At 34.8% G+C, this 27,840-nt stretch overlaps 3 protein-coding genes across 4 annotated transcripts; 1 reads left to right on the forward strand and 2 right to left on the reverse strand.

The window, feature by feature from the left end:
* Nucleotides 1–242: 242 nt before the first annotated feature.
* Nucleotides 243–5,295, reverse strand: BRL1 (BRI1 like). Of its 2 annotated transcripts, none has more exons than XM_028062638.2 (2): nucleotides 1,247–5,295; nucleotides 243–651 (listed from the first exon to the last, which is right to left on the reverse strand). In XM_028062638.2, exon 1 carries the CDS (start codon nucleotides 5,116–5,118, stop codon nucleotides 1,468–1,470), a length of 3,651 nt encoding a protein of 1,216 aa, XP_027918439.2. In that variant the 5' UTR covers nucleotides 5,119–5,295; the 3' UTR covers nucleotides 243–651; nucleotides 1,247–1,467. The 2 variants fall into 2 exon arrangements, with proteins under 2 accessions (XP_027918439.2, XP_027918447.2); XM_028062646.2 differs by having other exon boundaries at nucleotides 1,230–5,295.
* A 3,970-nt stretch (nucleotides 5,296–9,265) lies between these two features.
* Nucleotides 9,266–12,143, reverse strand: LOC114194671 (immune-associated nucleotide-binding protein 9-like). The gene is made up of 6 exons (XM_028085036.2): nucleotides 12,006–12,143; nucleotides 11,608–11,820; nucleotides 11,130–11,398; nucleotides 9,955–10,119; nucleotides 9,764–9,859; nucleotides 9,266–9,622 (listed from the first exon to the last, which is right to left on the reverse strand). The coding sequence occupies exons 2-6, from the start codon at nucleotides 11,798–11,800 to the stop codon at nucleotides 9,446–9,448; spliced, it is 900 nt and encodes a 299-aa protein (XP_027940837.2). The 5' UTR covers nucleotides 11,801–11,820; nucleotides 12,006–12,143; the 3' UTR covers nucleotides 9,266–9,445.
* Nucleotides 12,144–17,895: 5,752 nt separating this feature from the next.
* CSN6A (COP9 signalosome subunit 6A) lies at nucleotides 17,896–27,313 on the forward strand. The gene is made up of 9 exons (XM_028066185.2): nucleotides 17,896–18,390; nucleotides 18,911–18,999; nucleotides 20,402–20,495; nucleotides 23,403–23,464; nucleotides 23,572–23,650; nucleotides 24,235–24,327; nucleotides 25,211–25,311; nucleotides 26,057–26,112; nucleotides 26,687–27,313. The coding sequence occupies exons 1-9, from the start codon at nucleotides 18,084–18,086 to the stop codon at nucleotides 26,766–26,768; spliced, it is 963 nt and encodes a 320-aa protein (XP_027921986.1). The 5' UTR covers nucleotides 17,896–18,083; the 3' UTR covers nucleotides 26,769–27,313.
* The last annotated feature ends 527 nt before the right edge of the window (nucleotides 27,314–27,840 follow it).

Below are 27,840 nucleotides of genomic sequence, written 5' to 3' on the forward strand. Positions count from 1 at the left end.
CTTCTAGATCTTGCCGGAATAGGAATACATAAAAGTTTCAAATTCACTCATATTTTCTTTATATTGTAAAGACATGTTGCCAAACTTGAATATTTAAAGCATTGCATTATTATGATGAAGATTGGTTTCTGCACGTGCTTTGTGTAACAGGAATGGATTAAGAGAATGAAATAGTCTAACTACAAGTTCAATAAGCAGGGTGGTCCACAAAAGGAGTAAAATTAGTTCATCACTTCATGGTGTTTGGAAATATCAGTGACGTGCAATTTATAACAAGTCATAAGACACACATTGTATGCTAGGAAATCAGGAAGCATCAGAGTCTGGGCAAAAAAGCATTACCATTGTATATAAAGGTACAAGTGTAAGTAAAAAAAACATAGCTGCATGAAGACGAGTGCGACCTACTGAGTTCACAGATCTTACATGCGCAACTTCCCTGTGGTTTTTAAGCACTTCAATATTCTAAAATGCGACGAAAATGAAATGATAAAGAACAGTACCACTGAATGCTGGTAACTTCTCCATTCAAGTAATTGCCATAGCACCTCCAGCACTGACACTAGCATAGCTTTCTCTCATCATCATAGGGCAATAGTAGGGAAAAGCTTCCACCAGCTACGGAGAGTACAGTTTAGAGCATTGGGGTATCTGCGTAGATATTAACCCTGTTAACCTTCGACTAGCGAGGCATGATATTTAACCTCCAGGATCATTAAAATGTTAATACAAGAAATATTTCTCCTTATCCTATGAATTTATCAAATATGCATTGTAAAAAGGTTATGAGGATTCTATTTAAAATGAGTAGTCGATAAGAAACCTGAAAAATAGAAACGTGTCTATTATTGACATTCAAATTTCAACCTCTATTTGATCTTACATAACGAATGATCATTTGGTGTTAATCCCTATAATATTATGCAGTTATAGTTCCATACAAGTGAAGAAAAAAGCATGCGCAAATAAACAGTAAAACCGTAGCAGATTTCATTTATATACACAACAGATTCTAGATTTCTACAAAAAATAAAATTTGCCACTTGCAATATGAACCAAAACACAAAATGAGCAAAACTGTGGTAATATCAGAACCCAATGGGAATGACAAACAAGACCGTCGGCAAAAGTGGGGTTGATGATGGAGTAACAGAAGTTCATACGAAAAAAATGTATATATCTACCAGTTTCAAGTGACTGAACACTAAATCAGCACAAAAGTAACATACAAAACTCTGTTTATAACCTCAAGTCTCATCCTTCCATGATTGCCTTGGATCTCTTGGTCTCCCTGTATGTCTTATATACAGAAAAGAAAGTGCAAGAACCCTCCTCCAATTTCAGGTAGGAGAGATAAGTGTCACCAGAATTGTCAATTCTGTCCAGCAACACTCCAAATGTTGAAAACCTTTCTATTTCCTCCTCAACTGTCAAAGGGCTTTGAGTCTGAAGGTAAATATCCTATTTTCATGCTTCATCAATGACACTGTCTCTCAGAGAGAAGCTATCAAGCGTATCATTATCTGTGTCAACCTGAAGCTCTTTGAACATGGCCATCACTTGTATCATGGTCGGCCGACGGTAGGGCCTCTCATCTAGACACTCAAAGGCAATTCTCAAATATTGAAAAAGTTCACTTTCACCAGATGTTTGCACAATTAAATCAGGATCAAGTATTTCATTAATTCTCTTCTCTTTGTAAAGCTTCTTAGACCAACCAACAAGATTGTTGTCATCACCAAACTCGGAAGAGTCGATTGGCCTTCTACCTGATAGAAGCTCAAGCAGTATGACACCATAGCTATAGACATCCCCTTTAGCTGTACATCGAAAACTCTGGTAGTACTCAGGGGGTACATAACCTGGTGTTCCGGCAAGTGTGCTGACAGTTAGATGAGTATCGAGGGCATTGACCAATCTTGCCATGCCAAAATCAGAAACTCTAGCCTCGAAATTTTCATCAAGTAGAATGTTGCTGGACTTCATGTCCCTGTGTATAATGTGAGGAATGCAACTATGATGAAGAAATGCAAGACCTCTTGCTGACCCAATGGCAATCTTTTTTCTTGCACCCCAATCAAGATTTGAACCTCCTCCTTTTGCCCTTTCATGTAAAACAGCCTCAAGACTTCCCCATTTCATGAACTCGTACACAAGAAGCCTCTCCTCCCCAACTTTACAGTAACCCAGCAGCTGAACCAGGTTCCTATGCTTAATCTTCCCAATAGTTTCCATCTCAGCCATGAACTCCCTATCTCCCTGACCCGTCACATGAATGAGCTTCTTGATGGCAACAACACAGCCATCTTTCAGCTTAGCCTTGTACACTTCACCAAATCCCCCAGAGCCGATCAAACTCTCAGCACTGAAACCATTAGTAGCCTCGAGAAGATGTGCGAACGTCAGCTTCCGCAGTGGCTTCTCAAAGGTGGCAACATTGATGCTCAGAGGCTCAGGAAAGCTGGAAAGCTTCCAACTACTGCTCCCCGAAGTGGGAAGACTCTCTATATACTTTTCTCTAATCTCCTCCTTCCTCTGAGACTTCCTCACCCTGTACAAAGCCAACACAAGCCCAAGCGCAAACAAGAGGAAGCAAAGCAAACCAATGACAACCCCAGCTGCTACAGGCTGCTTCTTCTTCCAACCCCCAACACCCACTGAGCGGTTCTTCAAAGCACTACACGATGGCAGCGGCAGGCCACAAAGGCCAGAGTTGTTCTCGTATCTAGAAGCTGGAAAAGTAGTCAACTGACCTCCAGAAGGAATGGAGCCGGTGAGATTATTATTAGAGACGTCAAGGTCACTGAGAAAAGAAAGGCTCTCCAATGAACCAGGGATGGATCCATTGAGACTATTATGTGACAGATCAAGCACCCCAATTGCTTTCAAACCACCAAAACTATCTGGAATGTTCCCACTCAGCCTATTGTGCCCCAAATTCAACACCTGCAAATAGGCCATGCCACCCATATTCCCAGGAATAGTCCCAGACAACAAGTTGTAGGAAAGGTCAAGGTAGATCATGCTCCCATTGGAAGAAAAAGTATACACGGTCCAACCGGAGTAAATCCGCGTCAATGGGCACGAATGCACCATGGGAAAACCTTCAAGCCTCTCCGTTCTGATATCCTCAAACTCAACCAACCCACCAGCACCCCTGCAACTAGTCCCACCCTCGTTCCTCACAAACGCAAACTGCTTCCCTGAAACCTTGCCCGGGATAACCAATCCCGCTTGATCAGCAAGCTCAAACGGGATATTCCCAGTTAGGTTATTGCTATTCAAATCTAACCATATCAACTTCCCACACTTGCCTATCTCCGGTGGAATCCTCCCACTCAGCGAGTTGTTCCCCAGCTGGAGAATCGCCAATGCGTTCAATTTCCCAATCCCAGAAGGTATCGTTCCGGTCAACCTGTTGCTCGCCAGCGACACCCATATCATGTTGGTGCAATTGGCAATTGACTTTGGAATTGACCCAGAAATGAAGTTATTGTTGAGAATCAAAGTCTCCAAGTTCCCTCCTTTAACACAAATTCCTTCTGGGATTTCCCCAGTGAGATTATTCGCCCACATAATCAAATCAGAGAGGTTAGGCAAAGCCCAAACCTCCCACGGAATCGAACCGTTCAAGCTGTTAAAGCTGAAATCAACGGTTCTCAAATTCTTACAATCACCGAGCTGTGACGGCACCGTCCCGGAAAAGTAATTGCCCGCCAGGATCAACTTCTCCAACTCGGAAGGGCAAAAGAACGACGGAACATTGCCGTTTAACCGGTTCGAGCTCAAGTCAAGCACCCGAAGCCGTTTCAGGTTAACAAGCGACAACGGAACCTGTCCCGTTAGGTTATTAAACGCGGCGTTTAGATACTCAAGACTCTGAAGCTTGCTAACCACGGACACGAGGAAGTTCCCAGAGAGATAGTTCCTCGCGAGGTTCAAACTCCGCAGAGAAGAACAGTTCACGAAGCTCAAAGGCAACTCACCAGAAAGCTTGTTCTCGGAGAGATCAAGTTCCACGAGACTTCCACAGAGGCTTCCGAGCTCGCTCGGAATCTCGCCGGAGAATTTGTTGCGGTCGAGAAACAGAGACTTCAAGCTCCTCAAACTCCGAAGAATCTCCCCGGGAATCTCGGCTACGAACTCATTGCGAGAAAGATCCAGAACCTCGAGCATATCACAGCTGCTCAACCCGCGCGGAAACTCGTCCCCGGAGAGCGCATTGCGCGAGAAGCTCAACCGCGTCAGGCTCCCGCACGACGCGAAATCCAGCCGCGAGAAGTTGTTGAACGAGAAATCGAGAACCCGAACGGCGTCATTCACGAGCTGAGGCGGCACCGACCCGGAGAGAAGGTTGTAGGAGAGGTCCAAGGTGGAGAGGTTCGCGCTTCGAGAAACGAGCGACCCGCTGAGTTGACCCGCGAGTCTGTTGTCGGAGAAGTTCAGATAAACGAGAGCGGAGCTCGCGAGAGCGGAGACGAGAAGGTTCACGTCGGAGACGAGGTTTCTGGACAGGTCGAGTTGGGCCAGGGAAAGCCCAGAGCCAGGCCCAGGGCCGAGCCCAGCGGTGATGAGATTATTCGAGAGGTTTAAGTAAGCGAGGCGGTTACATGGAGTTAGGTTTGCGAAAGGAAACTTGCCGGAGAAGTTGTTGAGAGAGAGGTCTAGTGTTTGAAGCGAGCAAAACGGCGAAACGCTGAGATTGAAAGCGGAGAAGGAGTTACCACGTAGGAGGAGGGTGCTTAGCGAGGGGAGGGACGTGAGTGTGGGGAGGTGGAGGGTGCCGGAGAGGTCGGCGCCGGCGAGGTCGATGGCGGTGACGCGGCGTGGCTCGGGCGAGCAGGTGACGCCGCGCCACGCGCAGGGGGACGGCGCGTGGGGGAGCCAGTCGGAGAGGAAGCCGCGGGGGTCGGAGGAAACGTGGAACTGCTTGAAGCGGAGGAGGAGAAGCGCGTCGTCGTGGGAGGTTGATGCTGTTTCTGATTCTGCTTCTGCGATTGTTACTGTAACGAATAACGCAATAATCAGAAGAAGGTAGCTAACAATTACTACTGTTGGTGGTTCTTCTCGTGGTGACCACGACATGTTCCTCGTGAGGTATGGTTTCGCTCTTTTCATTTGGGGTTTTTTCACTCTCGCTTCATGGAAAAATTAATGATTAGTTTTAGCTTATGCGTCTGCGTAATACGATATGCACATGCTTATGCTCCCTTCGCATTCATCAATATTTCCAAACCCAACTAAATCACTGTGTGGTGTGTGCCTCCGTGCGTGCGTAAGTGAGTCCAAATCCAAAACTGCAAGGAATTTATTTTCTTTATCTTGTTTTTGTCTTTTCCTTCATTTTGTATTGGCACGAATACAAATATTACAAATATAAATAATAAATATACTAAACTCGAAGAGATAGATAGCGTTATGGCAATTAACGATTATAAATTATAATTATAATGATAAATTATAATTTTTTTGTGTCTTGTCCCGAATTTCAGACTTGTGTGGCTGTACGCGTACCTACCCTGAGCTAATAGGTTTGATTTTGGGGTTGCTTTTTCAACGTTTTCTTTACGGGGAGAAAAGAAAGAAAGGACTTGCTGGGGAAGCTGAAATTACGTGAGAGGAGGAATCGTTTTTAAATCACAAATATATAACTATTATAAATTATTATAAGTATAAAAAAATATTAATTTTGTCCATTCTTTTAAAAAAAGTGGTCCAAATGGCTTTTCGGTTTCAAAGACGTAATTATCACCCAAACTTTGGGTTTTGAAATTGTGGAAACGGGGAACCCGGTGTCAAAATTAGAGGAAAGAGGGTTATGCAACCTACTACTACCCTAGTTTAACAGTGACACGTAATCCGTGTCAAATTAATGTAAAATTGATTTTATAACGTGAAATTTTTGTATGGTTAGTTTCTAAAAATTAAAGGACAAAAGATTTACTATAAATGAAAATCGATTAATTATTATTTTTATATTGGAAAATTAATTTGACCGGAATCAATTTTCTAATACTAAACTAAATACAATCTATTCCTTTTCTATTTTACAATTTTTCTTACAATTTCATTTTATAAAATTAAACTAAATTTAAAATTGATTTCTCTTAATCAAAATTGTTGTTTGTAAGATGCTTCCATAATATATCTGGCATTAAACCTACGTTAATCATCTACTGTTTCTATGAGAGAGTATTGATGATGGAAATCATAATGAAGGACATAGAGAAATCGTGTGTTTGGGGAGCTTGCAATAATTTCCCTGTAAAAGTAGTTGAAATGGGCATTTATTATTTGTTTCTCACACACCACGTATGCTACAGATGTAAAAAAAAAAAAATTGAATAAAAATAGAAGCTTGGTTATATATACGCAGAAAGGGTTCTGGAAAATAGCTTTTGGAATTTGACAGACAGTGGGTTGCAGCAGGTACGATGTTCAGGTCCTGTCTAGTAGCACTGTGCTAAATAAAAACAATCGCTAGATTTGTGGGGATGTTTCGGCTTTCAAGCAAGACAAATATACACAACAGTTCTTCATCATGTGCACCACCAACCATGGTGGGGTAAGGTAAGATAAACACTGAAATGAAGATCAACCTCAACTTTACTTCAAAATAAACGAACAAGTGTTGCCACTTTGATTTTTACAGAATATATCTTTCTAACAATTAGGGTTTAACAGTAAGCAACTATGGTAAGAAGAAGAATAAATAGCTGGGGAAATGTCGATTTCCAAGAAGAAAATATTTCACCTGAAAAATATAAAGTAAAATTTCAATCGGTTAATTTTCTATTTTGGTATTTGTTTTTGATTTTGTAAAGAAATGATAATTTAATTTTTCAGTTTTTTTTTATTTCAATTTAGTCTGTTAGTTTAATTTTTCATAAACAGTATTAAATTCAAGAAAATCATTTTTCAAAAATTTTATTAAATTAAAAAACACAAATTCACACGTGAAACTTATTTTAACTCTATTCATAACAAATTAACAAATTAAATGACTTAAAATAATGAAAAAAAAAAATAAGAAACCATTTTATATTTCTTAATAAAATATTAAAAAATAATGATTTAGCCCTTTGAATTAATACATAAATATGGACAATGAATGAAAGAATATAAAAAGAGAGAGAGGTGAAGGAGAAAAAAAAGAGAAAAAAAAGAAAAAAAAAAGGGTAAAACACGAGGACAGGTTACGGAGAATAAGGGAAAGTGGTGCCCCCACTAATGAAGATTTTCTTACTTTAATTGCTCATCTATCAAGGTTCAGTCAAACTTTGGATTTGGATTTGGATTTATCTCCAACCACATGCCACACCTATCTCTCTTAATCATTATTTAATTTCAATTACATTTTCATTCAAAACAATTAACAATTAGGGTACCTCCATGCTCCAACACCATTTTCAAATTCTGTTTAAATTAGACTCAATCAAATCAAACTTATGTAGCCTAATTAAGTCTTATGGAATCCATCAAAAGTTCAAAGTTGTATTTTGAAGTGTACTCTCTGGTAATTTTCAATGCAATTTTTTTTTCTTCTATTCATGGGTTCTTCAATGGTATTTATTGGCAAGGTTCTTTATTTCTCATCGAGGATAACATACAAGGTTTAATTACTCGTTATAAAAATATTCACTTTTAGTTACTCGAGTAGCTTTTATAATTACAACAATTTTCTCTCTTACTTTCTATATTTAAAAATACATGTGGAATTAAGGGATTAAAAATTCTTTGCAGAGATTGAAATAAGATACTTATGCATTTGGAAAACTACAAGAAAACGTTTTTATAATTATAAGAATTCCAATCATATTTACCCTTTCAATTAAATTTACCTCTAAAGGGTGAAATATTATATATATATATATATATATATATTAAATATTATGAGATATCACACGAGAATTAAATTTTAAATAGAACATGTTGTTTGTAAAGACTTAGAAAATGAAGACTTAGAAAATGGTCCAAGACTATTGATGATTTTTAAAATATGATATTGAATTATTTTATTAATAAAATGTTAAAATTACATATATATTTTTATTGAATCTCATTTTATACGAATCCTGGTTTTTTTAGATTTTTTTTCTAAGCTTTTTATCTAATTTCTTTCTAGACCGTTAATCTCATTCTTCGTCGTTTTGAAGAACAAAATTGATCATAGCAAATATATATATATATATATATATATATATATATATATATATACTCAATTAGAGTGAAGAACAAAGTAAGTTTGCTTTTTATCTTTTTTTTTATGTTATTTTGTTTTTTGGGTTGTACTTGGGTTGGGATTCAAAGCATATGACTCAAATTTACAATAATTCAAAGTGAATCTTTGTTTGTCTATGATCATAACAATATGCTTAGATTTGTAATTGAAATTTTAGTTTTATAGTTAGATCATCTTGTGGGAAATAAAGCTATAAGGAACAATTATGAGTTAAGGAGCTATATATTTAAGGTAAGGGAGACTATTATTTGTTATTGCTCTTTATACTTGTTCCTGCAGAAAACAAACAAGATAAGTTAGGCACAAGCGTCACCTATGCAGTTTTGCTAAGTGTACTAAGGTAGCCGGCCTAAACCAACTCATTCACACACACGCGCACACACACACACACACACACACACACACACACACACACACACACACACACACACACACACACACACACACACACACACACACACACACACACACACACACACACACACACACACACACACACACACACACACACACACACACACACACACACACACACACACACACACACACACACACACATATATATCTTTTTATTTTGTACTAAAATGAAGTGTTTTGTTCTTATTTATTTCATTTATTTATGTGAGTGACTTTTAATTCTACATTTTTCTGTGCTTTTTTAAAAAGAACAAAGAATATACTTAAATACAAGTTAATACATTTCAAAATCATAATAGAATAAACACATCATACTTTCATGGAATAACTTTTATTTAACATTCTATGTAATAGTCTCATTAAAATTTGGAAATAAACATATTTAATCAACATTGATGGAGATTCCACATCAATCAATTATACTTTAGATTATATAAATAAAGTGGATGCAAATTAAACTTTACAAGCTAGTTTTGAAATGTTGAATTACATTTAAAGTCTTAAGATAATAACACAGTCATCTAAGGTGTATCCTAATAAGATTTATTTAGATTTAATGAACACAAACTTTATCGATAAGAAAATCACTTCTTAATAAACATCATGGAAATTTAAAATAAAAATAGAATATCATTCAAACACAATTTAGTTACATGAGGAATACATAATACATAATAAATATATACAACATTTTAACAATACCACACCACATATATATACACAAACGCTCACTCATAATCACTCACAATCTTAAAGGTAAAGTACAAATATTTGAATGTATCACAATTAGAGAATGGCACATTTACTATTTGCTTGGTGAAGATCCCATCTGAGTTTTTGAATTTCTTTATTTGATGAAATTTGAAAGGATTTATAATTTTCCTCAGCTGCACGTCTAGCACTCTTTTCTTCTTCTAACAATTGCCTAAGCTTGCCAAGTTCTTCCTCCAACTTTGATTTCATCTATATATTAAAATAAAAATATTATTTCAAAAAGTAGAATAAATAAAATTAAGAAAGTGATAACATGTTTAACCTTCAACTAGTAAATAAAAAAAAATGTTGTGAAATAAATATGAGATAATATAATGTATAGTGATGTACCTCACGAGCCATTCGTTCAAGCATAATATCATATCTTCTTTGTAGACGCCTTTTCATTCTAGCTGTTTCTGCTTTTTCAGTTGCACTTGCTCTTTCCTACAACATCAAGTGATGAATTTGAATATATTACATATTATTTAGAAAAATATCAATATTAAAAAAAAAACTTTCAATATTTATGAAAATTTCACCTTCAATCTTTTGAACATCTCATTTGTAAAGGGCTGTCCCCCATTTTTCAATATAACTCCATCTACAAGATTGAGAAGTTGTTGAACTTGTTTCCATCGCTTATTTTCATCGGTAGTCCTATTATTGAAAAGCACTTTACGATTGCCACACGAAACAATTATATCCTACAAAAATGTTCCAATTCCACATTAATCATCAAAATTTTATAGTTAATTGTGAACTTAATACACAAAGAAGTTTGTATTTCAACATATTAAATAAATTGTATTAAAAGTAGCAATATCAACCATTACTTTGATACAACAAAGGTACAATGTTATTTGTTTATTAAATTTTGAAATTTTAATTTAAAATGTATACAAATTTTAAGAAATAAAGTTTATATTAATCTATAGTTATTTTGATGCTAATATGTGTTGTTTTTTTTGCAATTTGATCAACAATATAAGTTTGACTAATAGATTAATTAAAAATCCACTACAAGAAAATCTTTAAATAGGAATCAATTTTAGAGACAAAAAATAATTGGTTACTATAGTGATTATTTTAGATACTAATTTATAAACTTAAAAATATTGGTCTCTAAAATAGTCACTATTACAAAATTCTAATTAGTGACTAATTAGACTCTAAATTGGTCACTAATGTACTAATGTTAACTATTAATTGGTAGCCAAAACTATGATAGCTGATCAATTTAAAGAATTTAATTAATCACTAATTATAATTTTTTATTCATAATAGTGACTATTTTAGAGACTAATATTTTTAGTTTATAAATTAATATCTAAATTAATTGCTATGGTGACCAATTAATTTTTGTCTCTAAGATTGATCGTTATGTAAAGATTTTCTTGTAATGAACAATAAACATGTTAAATATGTTTATCTATTATATCTTACAAATATATAACATTTAATGTTATTATATATATATATATATATATAACCTTAAAAAATAAGTCTTGATTATTAAAAAAATTATAATCACAAATATATATAATATAATTTTTTTTGTTGATTAGTAATAAAAAATGCATTTATTGTTTAATCTTTGATTGTTTGAATATATAGTTATTTATATTTATAATTTTTATTTCTTACAATAATTAGAATACACACTTAATAATAAGAATGAAAGTATATATTGGTGAAGGTGATGATGGTTAAAAACCTGGAGAGTTTTTTCAGGTTGATTAGCTAAGTAATCTTCAAATGTCTGTCGATCAGCTTTTAAGTCATCTTTTCCGGTGAAGACTAGAATCATGTAGTCAACAATTTTTTCTCCAAATAAAGTTTTCAAAGTAAGAAAAGTAGCATGTTCTTCTTCTGAGAAACGAGCTCTACAAGAATATACTAAAACGACAGCATGAATGCCATCTTTAGCCATATCAATACATTTGACTATTTCATCTCCAACAGCTTTAGTTCCATCAAATAGTCCTACAAAATTTGTTAAGTTTTAGATCCATAATTAAAAATATTTATATTCTTCCAAATATAATTGTTTGTTATTTTAGTCGTAATATTGAATATGAATTTAAGTTTTAAATTTGTATATGATAAAATTAGAAAGAGCATGGACATAAATTTAACTTACATGAAATGTATAAACATATATTGAGTGATAATGTATTATTATTATTATTCACCTGGAGTATCAATAATATTAATAATTTGTCCATCTTTTGTAGTCGTTTTTCGCATTTCAGAAACCCGTGTTACACCAGATGCACCCGTCCTTGACTCAAAGTGTCTTTCTCCAAGAATAATATTTCCTGTTGCACTTTTTCCATTACCAGTGCGTCCAACTAAAACTAGTGTCTTTTCCTTAATTTGTGCCATTATAATAAATTAGAATTACACTGCAAAGAAAAAGAAGTATGATAAATAAAAAATTTAAACACAAAATAAACATGGATTCTATAGGAAATAAATAAGATGAAACATTCAAATTCAAATAAGATCTAAAAGTGTGATTTAAATCAACACTTAGTTATAATATGATAAATTTTGTTATGAATAGAAACTTGAATTAGTGATGACTTACCCGAAATATGTTGAAGAAATTTGTGAATATGTGATGTAAATCACAAATTTAGAAAAATAAGAGGGAAAATATAGAATGTATTTCAAATGCTCTTTCTAGTTTCAATGATATGATAACTTGAACTTTTTAACATTAAAGTCCTTTTATATTTGCACTAGAAACAAACTTCACATAGAAAACATGCAAACAAAAAGCCAAGCATCTAATAAAATAAAATCAAAGTGTGTTTGAGAGTAACAAGAAAATAATAATCCTAAACTTAATACACTAAAAAAGGAATAAATAGAACAAGTTGAAATGGTAGGTTAGAGTAAAAAAATATATAGGTTTCATTTATACAAGATGAAGATAGCCATTCAATATAGAGAATATTCATAAGTGGTTCCAAATTACAAATATAGGTTAATGTTAGTCTTATTTTGACATATACCAACTCATATTTATGATTCTTATTGACTTTAGTTGTGCACTATTCACTAAAAAATTGTTTGAAAAATAATAAAGATAGAATTCTTTGTTGATTTTAGTTGTGTACCATTGGTTAAAAAATTGTTTGAAAAATAATAAAGATAACAAATTTAAGTTAGACTTTGTAACATCCTTAATAAAGAACTAAGAGTAACATCCAACAATAAAGGAATGATCAATATGCAAAGCTAACAAAGAGGAAATTTAACAATTTTAAAACTACAAAAGAAAGATGACTAAATTGAGAGTAAAGTAACTTAATAGAGAAGATTAGGAAAACCTTGAAAAGATTGAGAGAAAAGAATATTCATACTTGTAAAAACAAAATTTTAGTAACATAAAACATGAAATATAAGTTAAAGAGTATTTTTTTTAAGGAGACTTAAATAAATGAGAACATAATTTAAGATAATTAAAGTTAATTATCACTATAAAATATTATTTTAGTATGGGGTCATGGATATATACATTGACTGATTTTGAATAATATGTTTTGAGAGTCAAAATAATACACTTAACATTTATATATTTAATTAATGTCGCTAATACAATAAAAATAAATATATATTTTAATATAATTGTAACTACAAAAAGAAGTCACACATATATAAAGATTATCCTTTGTTTCTTTAGATCTTGTTAACAAATCAATAATTCAATAATTGAATCATAACTAAATTTTTCAATGTACATAACTATATTGGCATGGTTATGAGTTCAAACCTTGGTAGAACCAAATTAAGTTTTCTTTTATCCAAAATTAGTTTTGGCATGAATGTGAAAGGGCAAAAAAACCCTAGGAGCCAAGAGGGACTAGAAAACAACCACTAATGGACCTTCAATGACAATTAAACTCTAAGTTAATGTCATTTTCTTTTTCCTTCATCATTGCCAATTAAGACAACCATTAGTGACCAATTAAGGAAAAGAAGGAGTGGTTTAGTGGCTGACATAGTTGCATAGTCAGAGGGATACGAATTTTGAGAGGGTGCAGTGAGAATTTGCGTGCAATTGGAAGCTGGATTGAAGGGAAGGGCTAGGCGGCCTAGTGATAAAAGAGGAACTCTTAAGAATACCCATTTTTAACAAAGGAATCTAGGTTAAGGGAGCTGGAACCGTACTTTGCATTTTCGTATTGTTAATTGCATGGAATGTATGATCAATTGAATGTATATACTCTACCTGTTTGTGCATTTTCGCGTTTTCTGGAATTTTCCAGAAACTGCTGGCGGGTATTCATCACTCGTCAGGCGACTCATCATTTTTGGGGAGTTTTGGGTTTCAGAGGTGGAACCGCCTAGCGGCACGGGCTTGGCCGCCAAGCGACGCATGGCTTTGTACCCAGTTTCTGGGTTTTCTGGATGAAGGGTCTGGTTGTGTTGATTGACCCGCCAGGCAACGCGAGCCTTTTAGTTTGATTATAACGTTCTGTACGTTATGGGATGACTCCGATCGGAGGAAGAGTTAGTTTCATTTGTTAAGTGATGATTTAATATCAAATTTCCTTGAAGTTTGCATAATTGAATGTTAAATTTGATGGAACAGTGCAAAAATTGGATAGGGTTGGAAAGCCTTGGAGTGTGATTGCTGCGAGTTCAATTGGGGGTGGAATTCTAGCGGAAATTGGTAAGGTTTGAGTGTGGGTTGTACGCAAGTCTGAATGTAAGGGAATCCGTGTGAGGATTGGAGGAAATGGACAGAGAGAAGACAAACTGGTGAATTTTTGGGAGTTCTCGCAAGGTGGAGCAAATTCTAGGTTGCCCAGAAATCTTACACACCGTCTGGCGGCACGGGGCTTGCCGCCAAGCGCCATCGTAGAGGTAGCTATCTTAGCGTGACTACAGGGGTTGTGATGGTTTTGTGATCCTGGAAAGTTAGGTGCTTAATAAGTGCAGGGTTAGAGACAATATTTAGATATAGGCCTTGGTGATGACTTATACAATTGAGAAGGGAGAATTAATTCATCATTTTCTGAAGTGAGGGATTTTATAATGCAATAGGCATAGGGGAATATGGAATGATATTCAGTGAAGTGTAAATGGTGAGTTTCAGTGATTAGTTAGATAATACAGGGAATTCATTACAATGTGCTAGTGATATGAGAAATAAGAGCTCATACAAATATATAAAATCGGATGAATCCAAGTAAACTTGTTAGACCTTGGAAGAGATTAATATCTTTAGGTAAATCTGACCCATGGGGAATTGAGGTGATATCAGTAGTGGTTCATTCTATGGCAAAAGGGGTTCATATCATTTGTAGAAGGCATATGATTGAGTTGGGAATAAGTGATACTAAGGATGACTGTTAACACAATTTGAATCTAAGAACTCTTGGCTTGGTAATTCTGTTGGTGATAGAGCATTGTAGGCACTTTTGGTGTGCACAAGACATGGCAATGGAACAGGTTGAGTGAAACTGTGAGTGAGGGTGTGAGAAAGTAAGCCAAAACCTAAACCAGATTTCGCATTTTTGCAACTACTGATATGACGCCTGGCGGTGGGGTACGAACCACTAGGCGATATCGAGGCGATAAGTGCAGGGCAATGAGGGATGAGGCTCTTGGCGCCTGGCAGTATGCGTCCCCCGCCAGGCGGTCTGGAAGTGGGATGCGCCTGACACCTCGTGAGCAGCGCTAGGCGATTTTGCTGCAACCTGAATTTTGTTCTTGGCATTTCTTGCGTGATCTACAAAGCTTCTAAGATATCCTAAAGGTTGGCTTGCTGGTGTTCCTTAAGTTGTGGCTCAGAACGTATCCCTTGAGTTATGGCTCGGGATAGAGGTAAAGCACGTGACATTCCTTGAGTTGTGACTCAGAATGGCATCCCTCGTGTTGGTATCGCGCAGCAGAATGTTTTAAGCGTTTGGACAAAAACCAAGAGGAGGGTGAATTGGTTTCTTAATAAAAATTGTGCTTTTAAAATTTTCCTTTTTAATATCAAAGATCAATTAAAATTATTTCCTTTATTTTAATAAACACAATAAAATAAAGAGAGTAGATAAGAGAAAATTGCACAAAGTATTTATATTGGTTCGGATCAAAAGACCTTACGTCCAGTTGTTAATCTCTCAAAAACGAGATTAACTCAATCACTAAAATAAACCAAACTTACAATCAATGATAAGAAAGATTAGGGTTTAGAAAACACCTCTCTTGAATCACACGAGATGAAGATACCTCCCTTGAAATCCACAAGGGATGAAAACACCTTCCTTGAATCACACAAGGAATGAACACCTCCTTTGAATCACACAAAGGATGACTGGCTTCTCCTAGCAATAGGAGCAACACTCAATCATTCAAGATCACACTTGATGAAAGTTATCGCTCTACCCACACTAGGTTTTTCAAAGCCTTCCCATAGAGAGTTCTCAAGTACTCAGACTTCTCTAACTTCTGTATATGATAATGAAAGCCTACCACTCTATTTATAGAAGCCTATTTAGAAATTAGGTTAAGAATATGAAAAGTTAAGTCATAATTGCCATAGATAATCGATTATCATAAGTGATAATTGATTATCACATAAACTTTTCTAAAAACTTTTTCTCGTTGTGATAATCTATTATCAGTCAAGATAATCTATTATCAGCAGGTGATAATTGATTATCAGTAATTGATTATCAACATGGATAATCGATTATCATAGAGACTTTTCCCAAAAATTAGTTTTAATTAAGATAATCGATTATCACTAAGAATAATCGATTATTCTAGTGAGGTTTACAAATAAATAAAATTCCCTTGGTGCTCTACTACTTAGGTTTTGCCTTTTGACTCTTGACATGCTAATTTAACTATTTTAAATAACAAACACAAATTACAAGACTTAAACAACTAAACCCTTAAGTCTTCAATGCATCTCTTGAATCAAAGCATTCTTTTAAGTCTTCAACATTTTTCCATGCATCATCATCAAGTCTTCCATACTTCTTCATAAGTCATCATCATCATCATCATCATCATCAAAACTCCTTATTGGAAGAAGATGCCCATCTTCTTCTTTTTGTCAACACCTCGAGTTGTGGCTCGGGATGGCGGATGAACACAACGAACTCTTGAGTTGTGGCTCAGGTTGGCGAGGGTTGCCGATGTGAGTGTGCAGGTTGTGGCTCGTACGGCGGGTCCATATAGATTGCCCTCCTTGGTATAAGACCAATGAGTTTGGTAGTCTTGGGACTTACAAATATTACTCGTATTGGGAACTCCACCTAGAGTTACAGTGTGTGATCCGTAGCATGGTTTCCCGCACGTGTTCTATCGGTTGTGGCCGATAGGTTTGGCAGCAAGACATCTTGAGATACTCATTAGAAGACGTAGAACACAATTAGTATGGTTGTAGCTGTGTGATATGAAATCAAAGGATGGAATTCCTTGGGTGTGATTCTGTTATATGTATACATATATATGTGTGTGTGTGTATGTGTGTTGCAGGTAGATCTGGTGAGGCATAGAGATGGAGCAGGGGCTAGCTGGGAGATTTTTATAGCGTTGTTTTTATTATGGATTTTACGGATTGTACCATTTGATTATGAACATGGATTTGTTTTATAAATGAGTCATAAAGTTTTTGAGATACTTTTAATTGAAATAAAGTTATAAATTTTTCCGCATTTTTGGAAAATGATGTTTTAATAGATGAAGCTGATGTAAGAATTCTTTATTTATTTATTTAAATTTGTAATATCCGGTCAGGATGTTACAATGTGAGTTTCTAGATTTACTTGCTTGAAGTTTGATGGTTTATGGGTTTACTTCCTACGTAGCATTTGTAGGTTCCTGAGTTTACTTTCTATGTAGCATTTGTAGGTTCCTGAGTTTATTTTCTATGTAACATTTGTTGGTTTTTGGGTATTTTGTCTGCTTAGCGTGTATGGGTTCCTGGATTTACCTTCTGTTTCTCATTTGTGGTTTCTGGGTTTACTTTTACTTTATACTTAGTGTGTGTGGGTTTCTAAGTTTCAAATGCACATGCCTCTGTCTGATGATGCTGATTGGGTGTGTGGTAATGTGATGTTGTGATCTTAGAATGATGAAAGTTGTTAAGTGTGACTAAGTTTGATCCATGTCTCACACAAAGAAAGCTCAACAAAAACGATCACATAAAGATTAGTGAAATTAAAAACAACAATTAAAAAATAAAAAAATAATCATTTTAATTTAAAAGATAAAAATGAAAAATAATTATGAACACCAAAAACAAAAATCTCTAGCATTAAGTATAATACATAAGTATAAATAAAGGGGATGTAAAAATTAAAAATAAAAATGTTATACAAATTAACCAACATTAATCAACATATTGACGTATTAAATTAAGACAAAATAGTCTGAATTTTTTATGAAAAATATTACAAATTTGATTTTAGAAGTTGCTCACTTTATGTGTATAAAGTCAGAACTCAAAGTTTCTTAATAACTTCGACCAATTTTTGATTAATCATCTTTTTGGTTCACTAGAAGCTACACAAAAGAAGACACGGCAGAGTAAGAAGAAAGAGTGTTCCTGAAACGTTTCTTTCTTTTCACGCTCAAATCTTGAAGCCCCAACAAACCCTAACCTGAGTCCGATTCCAGTATAAACCCTAAACCCCCAAATTCGTTGGTCATGGCTTCATCTTCGAGTAGCGGATTGACGTTCAAGCTGCATCCTCTAGTAATAGTAAACATCTCCGACCATTACACGAGGGTCAAGTCTCAGATGAACCCAACCCTCGCACCACAGCACACCAACAACGCCGCGGCACCCAACGGCGGCGACGGCGTCGTTTCGCCCCTCCCTCCCCGGGTCTATGGATGTGTCATAGGAGTGCAGAAGGGCCGCACCGTGGAGATCTTCAACAGCTTCGAACTCCTCTACGATCCTTCCACTCATTCCCTCGATCGCACCTTCCTCGAGAAGAAGCAAGAACTCTGTTTAGTATTCCTTTCTTTCTCTCTCTCTCTCTCCCTTTCAAGTTTTTTAATTTTATGTTAAGTTTAGTTCAGTGTTTTTTTTAATGGTTCGCGGCGTCAACATTTTTTATTCTGTTATCGATCGCAATTGTGTTGGCACTTTTCCACAATTTCATTGTACATAAGGATCTCAACGAAATCATGAGCGCAGTTTAAAACCTTTAACGACCTTGACCTAACATTGGCGTTGTGTGGTTTACAATTTTGGCGTGGCGTTAATTTCTCAGCTTCGTTTTTGACAATGAGCAGGGTCTATTTGGAACAACTTCTCCGTAAGCCCTGATTTGACAAGAAAATAAGAAGGAAAAATGAGACGAGCTTCTGCTACTTAAAATTAGCTAATTTGTGGAAACTTTCTTAGACACGAAGAAGTTTATCCTAGCGGATCTCATAATTTTTTTTTTCTCTCTCAAATTTGTGTTCTATTTATTTGATGATTTTGGATATGTTGATTTTATTGGAAGCTGTCATTTTTTCCAGATAAGAAGGTGTTCCCACACTTCTACATACTGGGATGGTATTCGACTGGGAGTGATGCGGAGGAATCAGACATGCATATTCACAAAGCTGTAAGTTTGTGTTATTTCAATTGATCTCAATTTGAGTATTCCTGAGGTTGATAGGTTGGTTTGGGTTCACGAGGGTATTTTAGTTGTTTTGATAGTGTTTTATTAAGGCAGGGGAGTTTAATGCTTACGGAATCTTACAAAACCAGTTCTGTTAGATTAGATTTATTGCCTAGAGATCTCCAACAAAACTTCCTCACGCTGAGGACATCTTGAGTGTGAGAATCAATGGGGGCCCTATAGTGTGTGGCATGATAAGTCTAGCAAAATAATACCAATCTTAGATTTATAACTTTGATATCATATTAGTGGCTATGGTACCATATTATTAATCAAGTTTACTCTTAACTCAACATCATAAAACTGACTTTGTAAGATAAGACTTGTCTTCACTTATGTACTAAAAATTAGTTTTATCTCTAATCAACGTGGGATTAAGATGTTTGGGAGAAATTCAATGCCGAAGAAAGAGGAATAGATGCTTCTTGATGATGATTTATTTGATATATGTTTTGAATTAGGATATGATAAATTGAAATCTAGTTAGAGAAAAAAGCTAGCTTAAAATTGGGCTTAGGTTGAAGCAAACAGATGTTTATAATTATCTTCAATTTTGATCCCAACATAATTATCTTCAGCATTATCTAATAGGAAATATCCCTCCTCTTCCCCTTCAGAGAAGGTCTTGTCAAACTTAAGTAACTCTTCTAACTTAGAGCTATCAAATTGCAATTCATTTTGTGAACCCCAAATTGAATCTTCTCTTTGCCCCTCCTTACTTGTGGGGATAAAGTTTCACCTAGAGCTTTCTTAGAAGCATGGGAAGATCCGATAACAATACCATCACTTGATGGTTGCTTTCCTTAAATGCTTGTTATTATCTGTTTATAAATTCTTGACTCTCCAACTCTTAGAGAATTAAGAGTGGGATCATCTTCAAAAACCAACTCTTTGATAGTAAAGGATATGATTCCAAAATGAAGGCATATGAACAACTTTGTAGCTTCCCTCCCCATAGCTTCCTTAGACAGCTTGTTCCATCCATCTAAAGTTAACATATTTTTCAAATTAATTTTACAAGTGCAACTTTCACCATTTTTTTCTTCCATGTTTTCTAGTGTCATTGTCATGCTCTATGGCCTTTTATAAGACCTTACTGCCCTATTATTACGAAGTGTCATCACTATGCTGAACATGAATGTAGTTTCCTTTAATGCTATATTGTAGCTTCTATTTTGTACAGGTTAATGAGGACATATCCCTGGTTTTGATTTTTATTTACAATAGTTTACATTTTTGTGCCTTTGTTTATTTGAAATTCTCTTCCCGTCATTATTCAGATAATGAATACATTGAAATTCAAGTTGCTGTAGTTTCTGATTATTGTGAACCTCTGCTGGAACAGCTGATGGATATCAATGAAAGTCCAGTTTATGTTCTTCTCAATCCTTCTATCAATCACTCTCAGAAGGATCTCCCAGTCAGTATTTATGAAAGTGGTACATAATCTCTACCATTTCGTTGCCTATTATGTAATTTTTTCAATCTCAGCTGCAAAATTGAAAAAGAAAAAATTAACTAGGAAAGATTTTAGTTACTTGTACTGTATTTCCATTCTTTTATTTACAATGATTCTTTTAATATGAGAATAATTTTTTTCGGAAAAAAATGAAGTACAAAAGGTTGGAGGATAAAAAATCCTCAACAAGGGGTAATAAACCAGTGGCAGTGACGTATGTTTAACACAGACCATGTGATGAACAGTGAACACCAAAGCATTCTAATTTAGAGGTGAGAAACACTTTTGATGATTAAGGCATTGCTTTCGAACAGCAAAAGCCATTGAATCTCTCATATGGCACATTGCCACAAGATTTTACTTCCTAAACCTTGAAAACTAACTTGTGAAAACTAATCCATTGAACTAGGAATAATTGACTAACCAACTGCTCAACAAGATGCCATTTTCTTTAAAGGAATTGCACAGTTATGTGTGTGAGGCGGTATCAGACATGGATGATACATGACACGTCTTGGGAGATTGATCTATTTGAGGCTGTGTAACCTACTACATGAGTTATTTCTATTGTGTAAAGTTGTTCAAGCAATATTTGACCTAAGTAGTAGTATTATGAATTCCAAATTTTCTTTTCTAAAAGAAAATCTTCCCGGTATGGGATAATGTATGTGAAACTGAGAATAAGAGTAGAAAGGAGAAACAACAGAAAAAGGTTTCAGTTCGTCGTCAATATTAGAAGAAAAGGGGCAACATCAAATGATATAGTGCTTCCAGATGAGTTTTAAAAGGGCCAATTTGAAGAAATTTACTCTACCAAACAACTTAATTAGGGGTTTCAGCTTTAGATTCACTGTCACAGCTGCTAGTGGCTGCGAACTCCTACTGTGACAACTGCCGTCATGCCCGCTATGCTGAAATGCGATGTGATAGTTTCATAGGAGCACAGAACATCTACTTTACACTGGTTCTACAGTGCCACAGTTATTCAGTGCAGTTGCCATTTTGTATGTTATCATCTAGAAGGAAATAATTCTACAAACTCCCATTAGACCATGACAATATTGAAATATCTTTGAACAAAGCCACTGTTAAACCATCAGAATGAGGAACTTTACCTTCAGTGCTTAGCCAAGTCTCAACAGCTTTCGTACTTACTCTTCAATGAAGAGATTCTTCTTTAGTTCTCTCCAACCAAACAACATTGTCATCTGAAATGGGGATCAATCCAAGCTTACCATTAAAGTTCTACAATAATTCTCTTTTGATTAAGGTTCGAGTTGAGGGTGGTGACTTCATTTGCAACACCTCCAATATCACTAATTAACCTGCCCTTGAGTTGTTTGATCAAACACTTGTTCTTCCATTTGCCATCATGATAGTTTTGCATTTGCATTCCTGCCTAGAGACCTATTAATCCTTGATTTTATTCCAAAAGTTTATTTTAAAATTCGGAAATTTTCTCTAAATTGACATAGCTGTCTGGGTATAGAATTGTTAGCTTTGCTTGCATAAATGAGTATGTTATTGCTGATAACTATTCAAAAGTAATCTATTTTGGCATTTTCTTTTGGTGGGTTGGTGAATTTATTTACTCTATGTGAACTTTCAATTTCATAAATAGGATTATAGGAATAAAATTGCCCACAACTCTTAAATGTGCCTATGCTGTGCTTTGCTTTCCTCATATCTTTATCTAGCTGATCCTTAAGTAAAAGGTGAGGGTTGTATTAGGTAGTCTACAAACAACTAAAACATTGTTGAATATACTTGTATGGATTAATCAGATAATAGTGTTAATGGTAGGCTGTTATGCCGAAGAAACACCCATATTATGACTTCTGCACATTGTCATTGACACCTAGGTGTGTGGTGAAAAATAAGCAAGGGTCCTTTTTCATGAGAAAGTGTGGGCAATGGAGTTACTTGATGTGAGGAGGATTTGTTTTGGACTGTAGTTTTGATTTTAATTTAGTTACACCTGTGGGTATTCAATGGAAACCATAGCTACTATGATTAAGAGGACAAATTCTGTGTTCACAAGAAATCAAGGGGATAGGAGAAACTCAAAGGAACTAAATACCCCTGGATTTATTTGGGGTACACTGGAAAAATTAAATCAAGAAATGGGGGTGGGTATAAATTGTAGAAAAGTATTTGAGAGTTATTTTTTGGATATGAAAAAGTTAGGAGATTGGATCATAGTTCTAAAGCTTGTAGAGGAAGGGGAGACCTTTCATATGATGAGTACTGCTATACACCCCAGGTATGATTAGAAGAGCATGGCAAAATAAAATTCTGGGAGGATTTAAATGCTATAATTCAGGGAATACCACCAGGAATTAGTTTTACCTAGGTGAGGATCTAAATTGCCATGTAGGGAGTACACCTTGTCCGTAATAGGTTTAGAAGGGGTTATTAATATTATGCAAATGTAGAAATGTAAATCTATCCTAGATTTTTTATTGGCGTATCTTTACAGTAGCTTACACTTCATTTGGGAAGAGGAAAGAGTATGTTATCATCTACAAAATTGGGTATCGTGCTCTCAACTTGTAAATTTTCAGAATCAAAGAGAAAAGTTTGCTTGCATTATAATGTCATACCTGGGGAGATGATGCCTACCCAACACAGAGCCTTGGTCATGGAGAAAGAGTTGTGAAGAAATTCTTATTGATCCATATCAGGAGATTTGTAGGCTAATTTGACAAATTCTTTTTTTCCCCTTCTTTTCGTTTGAACTTTTCTGCTTTCTATTCTTTGTAATAAAGGACTGTGTTTTTATTTTATTGGTATATATTTGGTCGATTCTTTGTTGTCATATTGCCTGCTGCTTATTGTACTGAGGAAATTGTCTGCTGGTGCTTGTAATTACAATTTGCTACTACAGAACTACATGTCATAGATGGGATTCCACAACTTATCTTTGTTCTCTCAAGCTATACTATTGAGGTTGGTTTTATGACTTCTGTTGTACCCTTTTTCACATTTTAAATCACTATTCCTCAGCTAATTGATTGACTTGGATTTCTTTCTCTCCCCCTCTTGCTTTGTTGAAGACTGTTGAAGCAGAGCGAATATCAGTTGATCATGTTGCTCATCTTAAGCCATCTGATGGTGGTTCAGCGGCAACACAACGTGAGTGTTTTTTTCTTGTCTTTTATTTGCATCATGGTCTTATTATCTTTCTTTATTAAGCCTTTGGAGTAGGGAAAAGTTTTGATTTATTCTTATTGTTAGGTAACTATACTTATGTTATTATATTCTTCTATAGAAGTTTACATTGCTTGTCACAAGTCTGGATGAAGGGTAGACTGGTTTTGGGCAGTTAATAGTCAACATGATATCTGTTGAATATATTACAACCTTGTTCAACTAAGATCAGGGAGGGTCTGAGTATGTAAATGATAAGTACCCAAGCACTTGAGGAACCCACCCTCAAAAGCGCTACCTTAAGGGGAAGAACCAAACACTTAAATATTCCCACCTAGCCTCCCATACTACTAGACGTGGGACTTGGACACCCCATAATTCCCATGTTCCTGTCAATAAAACACTTAATTTGGAAGATCTTCACATTAAAATGAGTGGACAAAGATCTAAGTTTCCTGAATTTTGGTCTTTGTGGAAGTCAATGGTGTTGGTTATCTGACTGCACCTAGTGGGATAAGGTTTGGATTTTGTAGTTGTATCTAACGATATGTCATACTTTCTTATTGCAGTGGCTGCTCACCTTACTGGTATACACAGTGCCATCAAAATGCTTCATAGCAGAATAAAGGTGCTAAATCACTATCTTCTTGCAATGCAAAAAGGTACGAGGGTATCCTCTCTACGAAAGTAGCATTTGACAATAAGATATTCTTTGCTATTAGAAAATTTTCAAGACTAATAAAAATAATTATTCTTTTGATCTGTCAACTTTGAATGCCTTTCAAGTTGCCACATCTTTATTAATATAGTGTTTAAAAAGTAAATAAAGGTGAGAAATTATATACAGAATAACACTTGAGTATTTGGCTTAGTTTCAAAGTGTATATTTCTCTATTATTGCCGAGAGGGTTTCAAAGTGTATATTTGTCTATTATTGCCAAGAGGGTGACTAGCAAATAAAATCTTCTACATATATCATAAGTTGAATTATTTTGATAAGTTAGAGACCAGATTCTGTTTGAAATTATAATAGATGTATGATTAGGATCAAGGGGAATCACAGTAGCAGGGGATTTTTCTAGTTATCACTGCCATATACCTTATTGCACGACTTCCTAATTTAGAAAATTAGATCCTCAGTTACAAATTATATTATACTAATTTTAGGATGGATCAACGAATCATACGCACACATGAATTTGCTGAAGTTTTGAAATAAACTCTTTTATTAAGTATCTTTTTGTGGAGTTTCTTCCTCAAATGCTTCTTAAATTGTGAGAAATGTTAAAACTTTTATTTTTAGTGAAAACAACAAATTATCTTTAAGGTTTTCAGAAATGGTTTGTCGAAGTAAGAAATCCGGTTTTAGTTCCATGGCATGGTTTTAAGTATTTATATTCATATTTACAAATCACGTTTCAAAACAGTATATTATATGTGATTATGTGAGCAATATTTCCATTTCCTGCTTGAACTATAAATCATACATGTTCATATATTGAAACTCCAATAAATGTGATCATTAATCTTACTGTTTTAAAGCAGGGGACGTTCCTTGTGAAAATTCACTATTAAGACAAGTGTCAAGTCTCCTGAGACGATTACCTGCTATTGAATCCGGGAAATTTCAAGATGATTTCTTAATGGTATTTTCATTTTAAATTTTGGACTTGATGGCATGCTTGTTGGTGTGTTAAAATTAGCCTTTGTAATGAGCAAAGATGGTCATTAAACTTGGTTCCTCTTATTACTTGGAATCATTTGAGCAACCGTCATGAACTGTGATGGGCATCCTTCTTTAAGCTAGAGAGTGGGCTTATGGCTTCCTAAATCCTAATGACACAGAACAGATATAACAAGTGAAAGCTATGTGGGTGCAGGTCTTTTTATTAAGTACCCTAGGCTAGCAGTGTGATTAGTATATAGAGGACATAAATATGCTTCACCCATTAATCACATGCATAGTATTCCCCCCTACAAGTTGGATTATAGATGCTACTCATGCCCAAATTGTTATGGAAGTAATTATACCTACTTGGTAAGATGTTTCTCCAGTTCTACCGTGGTTCGTGGATACAAGTACTTGTCGAATTTCCCCAAATTGTGTGTCATTTTGCTTCTGTTGGTTAATTCATAAGTAACTGGCTTCAGGGTAATGTGAACAAAACTTCCTAGGTAGAGATTCATGAACCCAATCTCTGCAAGAAATCCACCAACCATATGCATCATTCATTTGTTTGGTTAAATAATGATATTTAGAGTTGGTTGTGATGAAGATTTCATATTTCTGCAGTACGAGGGCTTAGCTCTATTGTGAACTTAATATTGCAGTTGGAGTCTAAATGCTTATATGATCTTTTGTTTTACTTACAATATTTCCCTCCTCTGTAGGAGTACAATGATACCTTATTGATTAGTTACCTGGCAATGCTTACCAACTGCTCAAGGTATGACCTGTACTTTGTCTTTTTTCTCTTTCAGGTTTTATAATTTTACTTTTTCTCCTCTTTTATAACAAGAAAAAGCTCCAAGTGTTTGTTTTAGCCAAACTTCCTTGGAAATCAGTGTGGTGGGATAATTTTTTGTAGTTATCCAATAAAGCAATGGTCAGAAACACCATTACCAATTTGTAACTTTTTCTTCCATTTTACTCTGCCTGCCATTCCATACCTGTACAATTCACAAGGAGAAACAGAAGCTTCTTCTGTTAGAGGTGCATGCTATGGGAGGGAGTTTGAGTCATTTTATATACATAAATGGATTCTACTATGACATTATGATCGATCTTTTATTGTAGAATCATGAAGCTCAATCTGTGTCATGAATCCTCCCTTTTAGTCTAACGATCTCAATACTTTCTTCACTTTTTGCTTTATAAAATTGTTGTCATATTAACCCAATATATTCCAATATGTATAAATATATATATTTCCAGAAAAGAAATGTGAAACTTTCAGTTCTAAAGTCTGTGACCTTGAATGGACATAGTATTAACAAATTTTCATTTTTATCTTCGTGTAGTGGAATGAATGAGCTGGTGGACAAATTTAATACCGCTTATGATAGGCATACCAGAAGGGGTGGACGAACTGCTTTTATGTGAGAGCTACTTGGTTCCTTTTTTCTGGTGGACATCCTCAGAGCACTTTTCCAACTTTGTAGGCTTAGATTTTTTTTTTTCAACTCTTTTTGCTGGTTAGGCACTTGTTATTGAAGCTTAGTATTGCTTTGATTTAAGAGAATAGGGAGAAAAGGAAAAAAAGAAGGAAAGTCACCATATGATTGCTCCCTCCAACTAAAAAAAAAAAAAAGTATTTGTTTTAGCATGTTTCTATGAAAAATTTGCGATGCAGGGGGGACAAAGAGTTGTAGGAGAAGATGTGAATTTTCATTGTGATTCTTTGATGAGTCACCATCCTTCATATTCGTGCTTCGAGACCAAATTCTTTTGGAGGAGTACAACTCTTAAATAGGTCAAGAGGAACATATGGTGGAAGAAATTACAGTCACAGTATTGAGTCAATCTGTAGTTATTTTTGTTGAACAATTATAATCATTATTATACTTATTAACTGTGAAGTGTTTGTCAGGAGAGTTTCTTGACATTGGTATGCACATATAAATGGTTTTAAAAATTCGTAGTAATAATTATTCTTTTTACAATTTTCTTTTACATATAATTATACAGATAGAAGAAGGTCAAGACAGTTTAAAGCATACAATTTTTAAGTGAAATAACAAAATTGTTCTGTTGTTGAATTGTCAAATCTTTCATTGTACAATGACTGGTGAGGAAAGTATCAGGGTTGTACAACGCACGGGAGTCATTAGGAAATTAATGAAAAACTAATTTGGTAAAAACAACTTAATATTTTGATAACATAAACTAATGAAAAATCTAATAAATAAATAAAAAAACTTTTAATTTGTGAGTCGTATTGGTAAAAAATTTTCTACTTATGATGCTTTGATATTTCAACTTGAATCACTTTTTGAATGATAATTAGTTTTATTGACAAAAAGTAATTAGTCAATTATATAGTAATTAATTTAGGTGTTAATTTAAAAATTAAAAATTATTGACAATTAACATAGTTCTCGCAACCAAAAAAATTATAAATTTATAGTTCCAAAAAATTATAATTTGTCTCTAAATTTATAATTAAAATAGTTTT

The sequence above is a fragment of the Vigna unguiculata genome, chromosome 1 (genome assembly GCF_037176805.1).
Source record: "Vigna unguiculata cultivar grain cowpea cultivar isolate G323 ecotype 2 chromosome 1, ASM3717680v1, whole genome shotgun sequence".
NCBI classification, from domain to species: domain Eukaryota; kingdom Viridiplantae; phylum Streptophyta; class Magnoliopsida; order Fabales; family Fabaceae; genus Vigna; species Vigna unguiculata.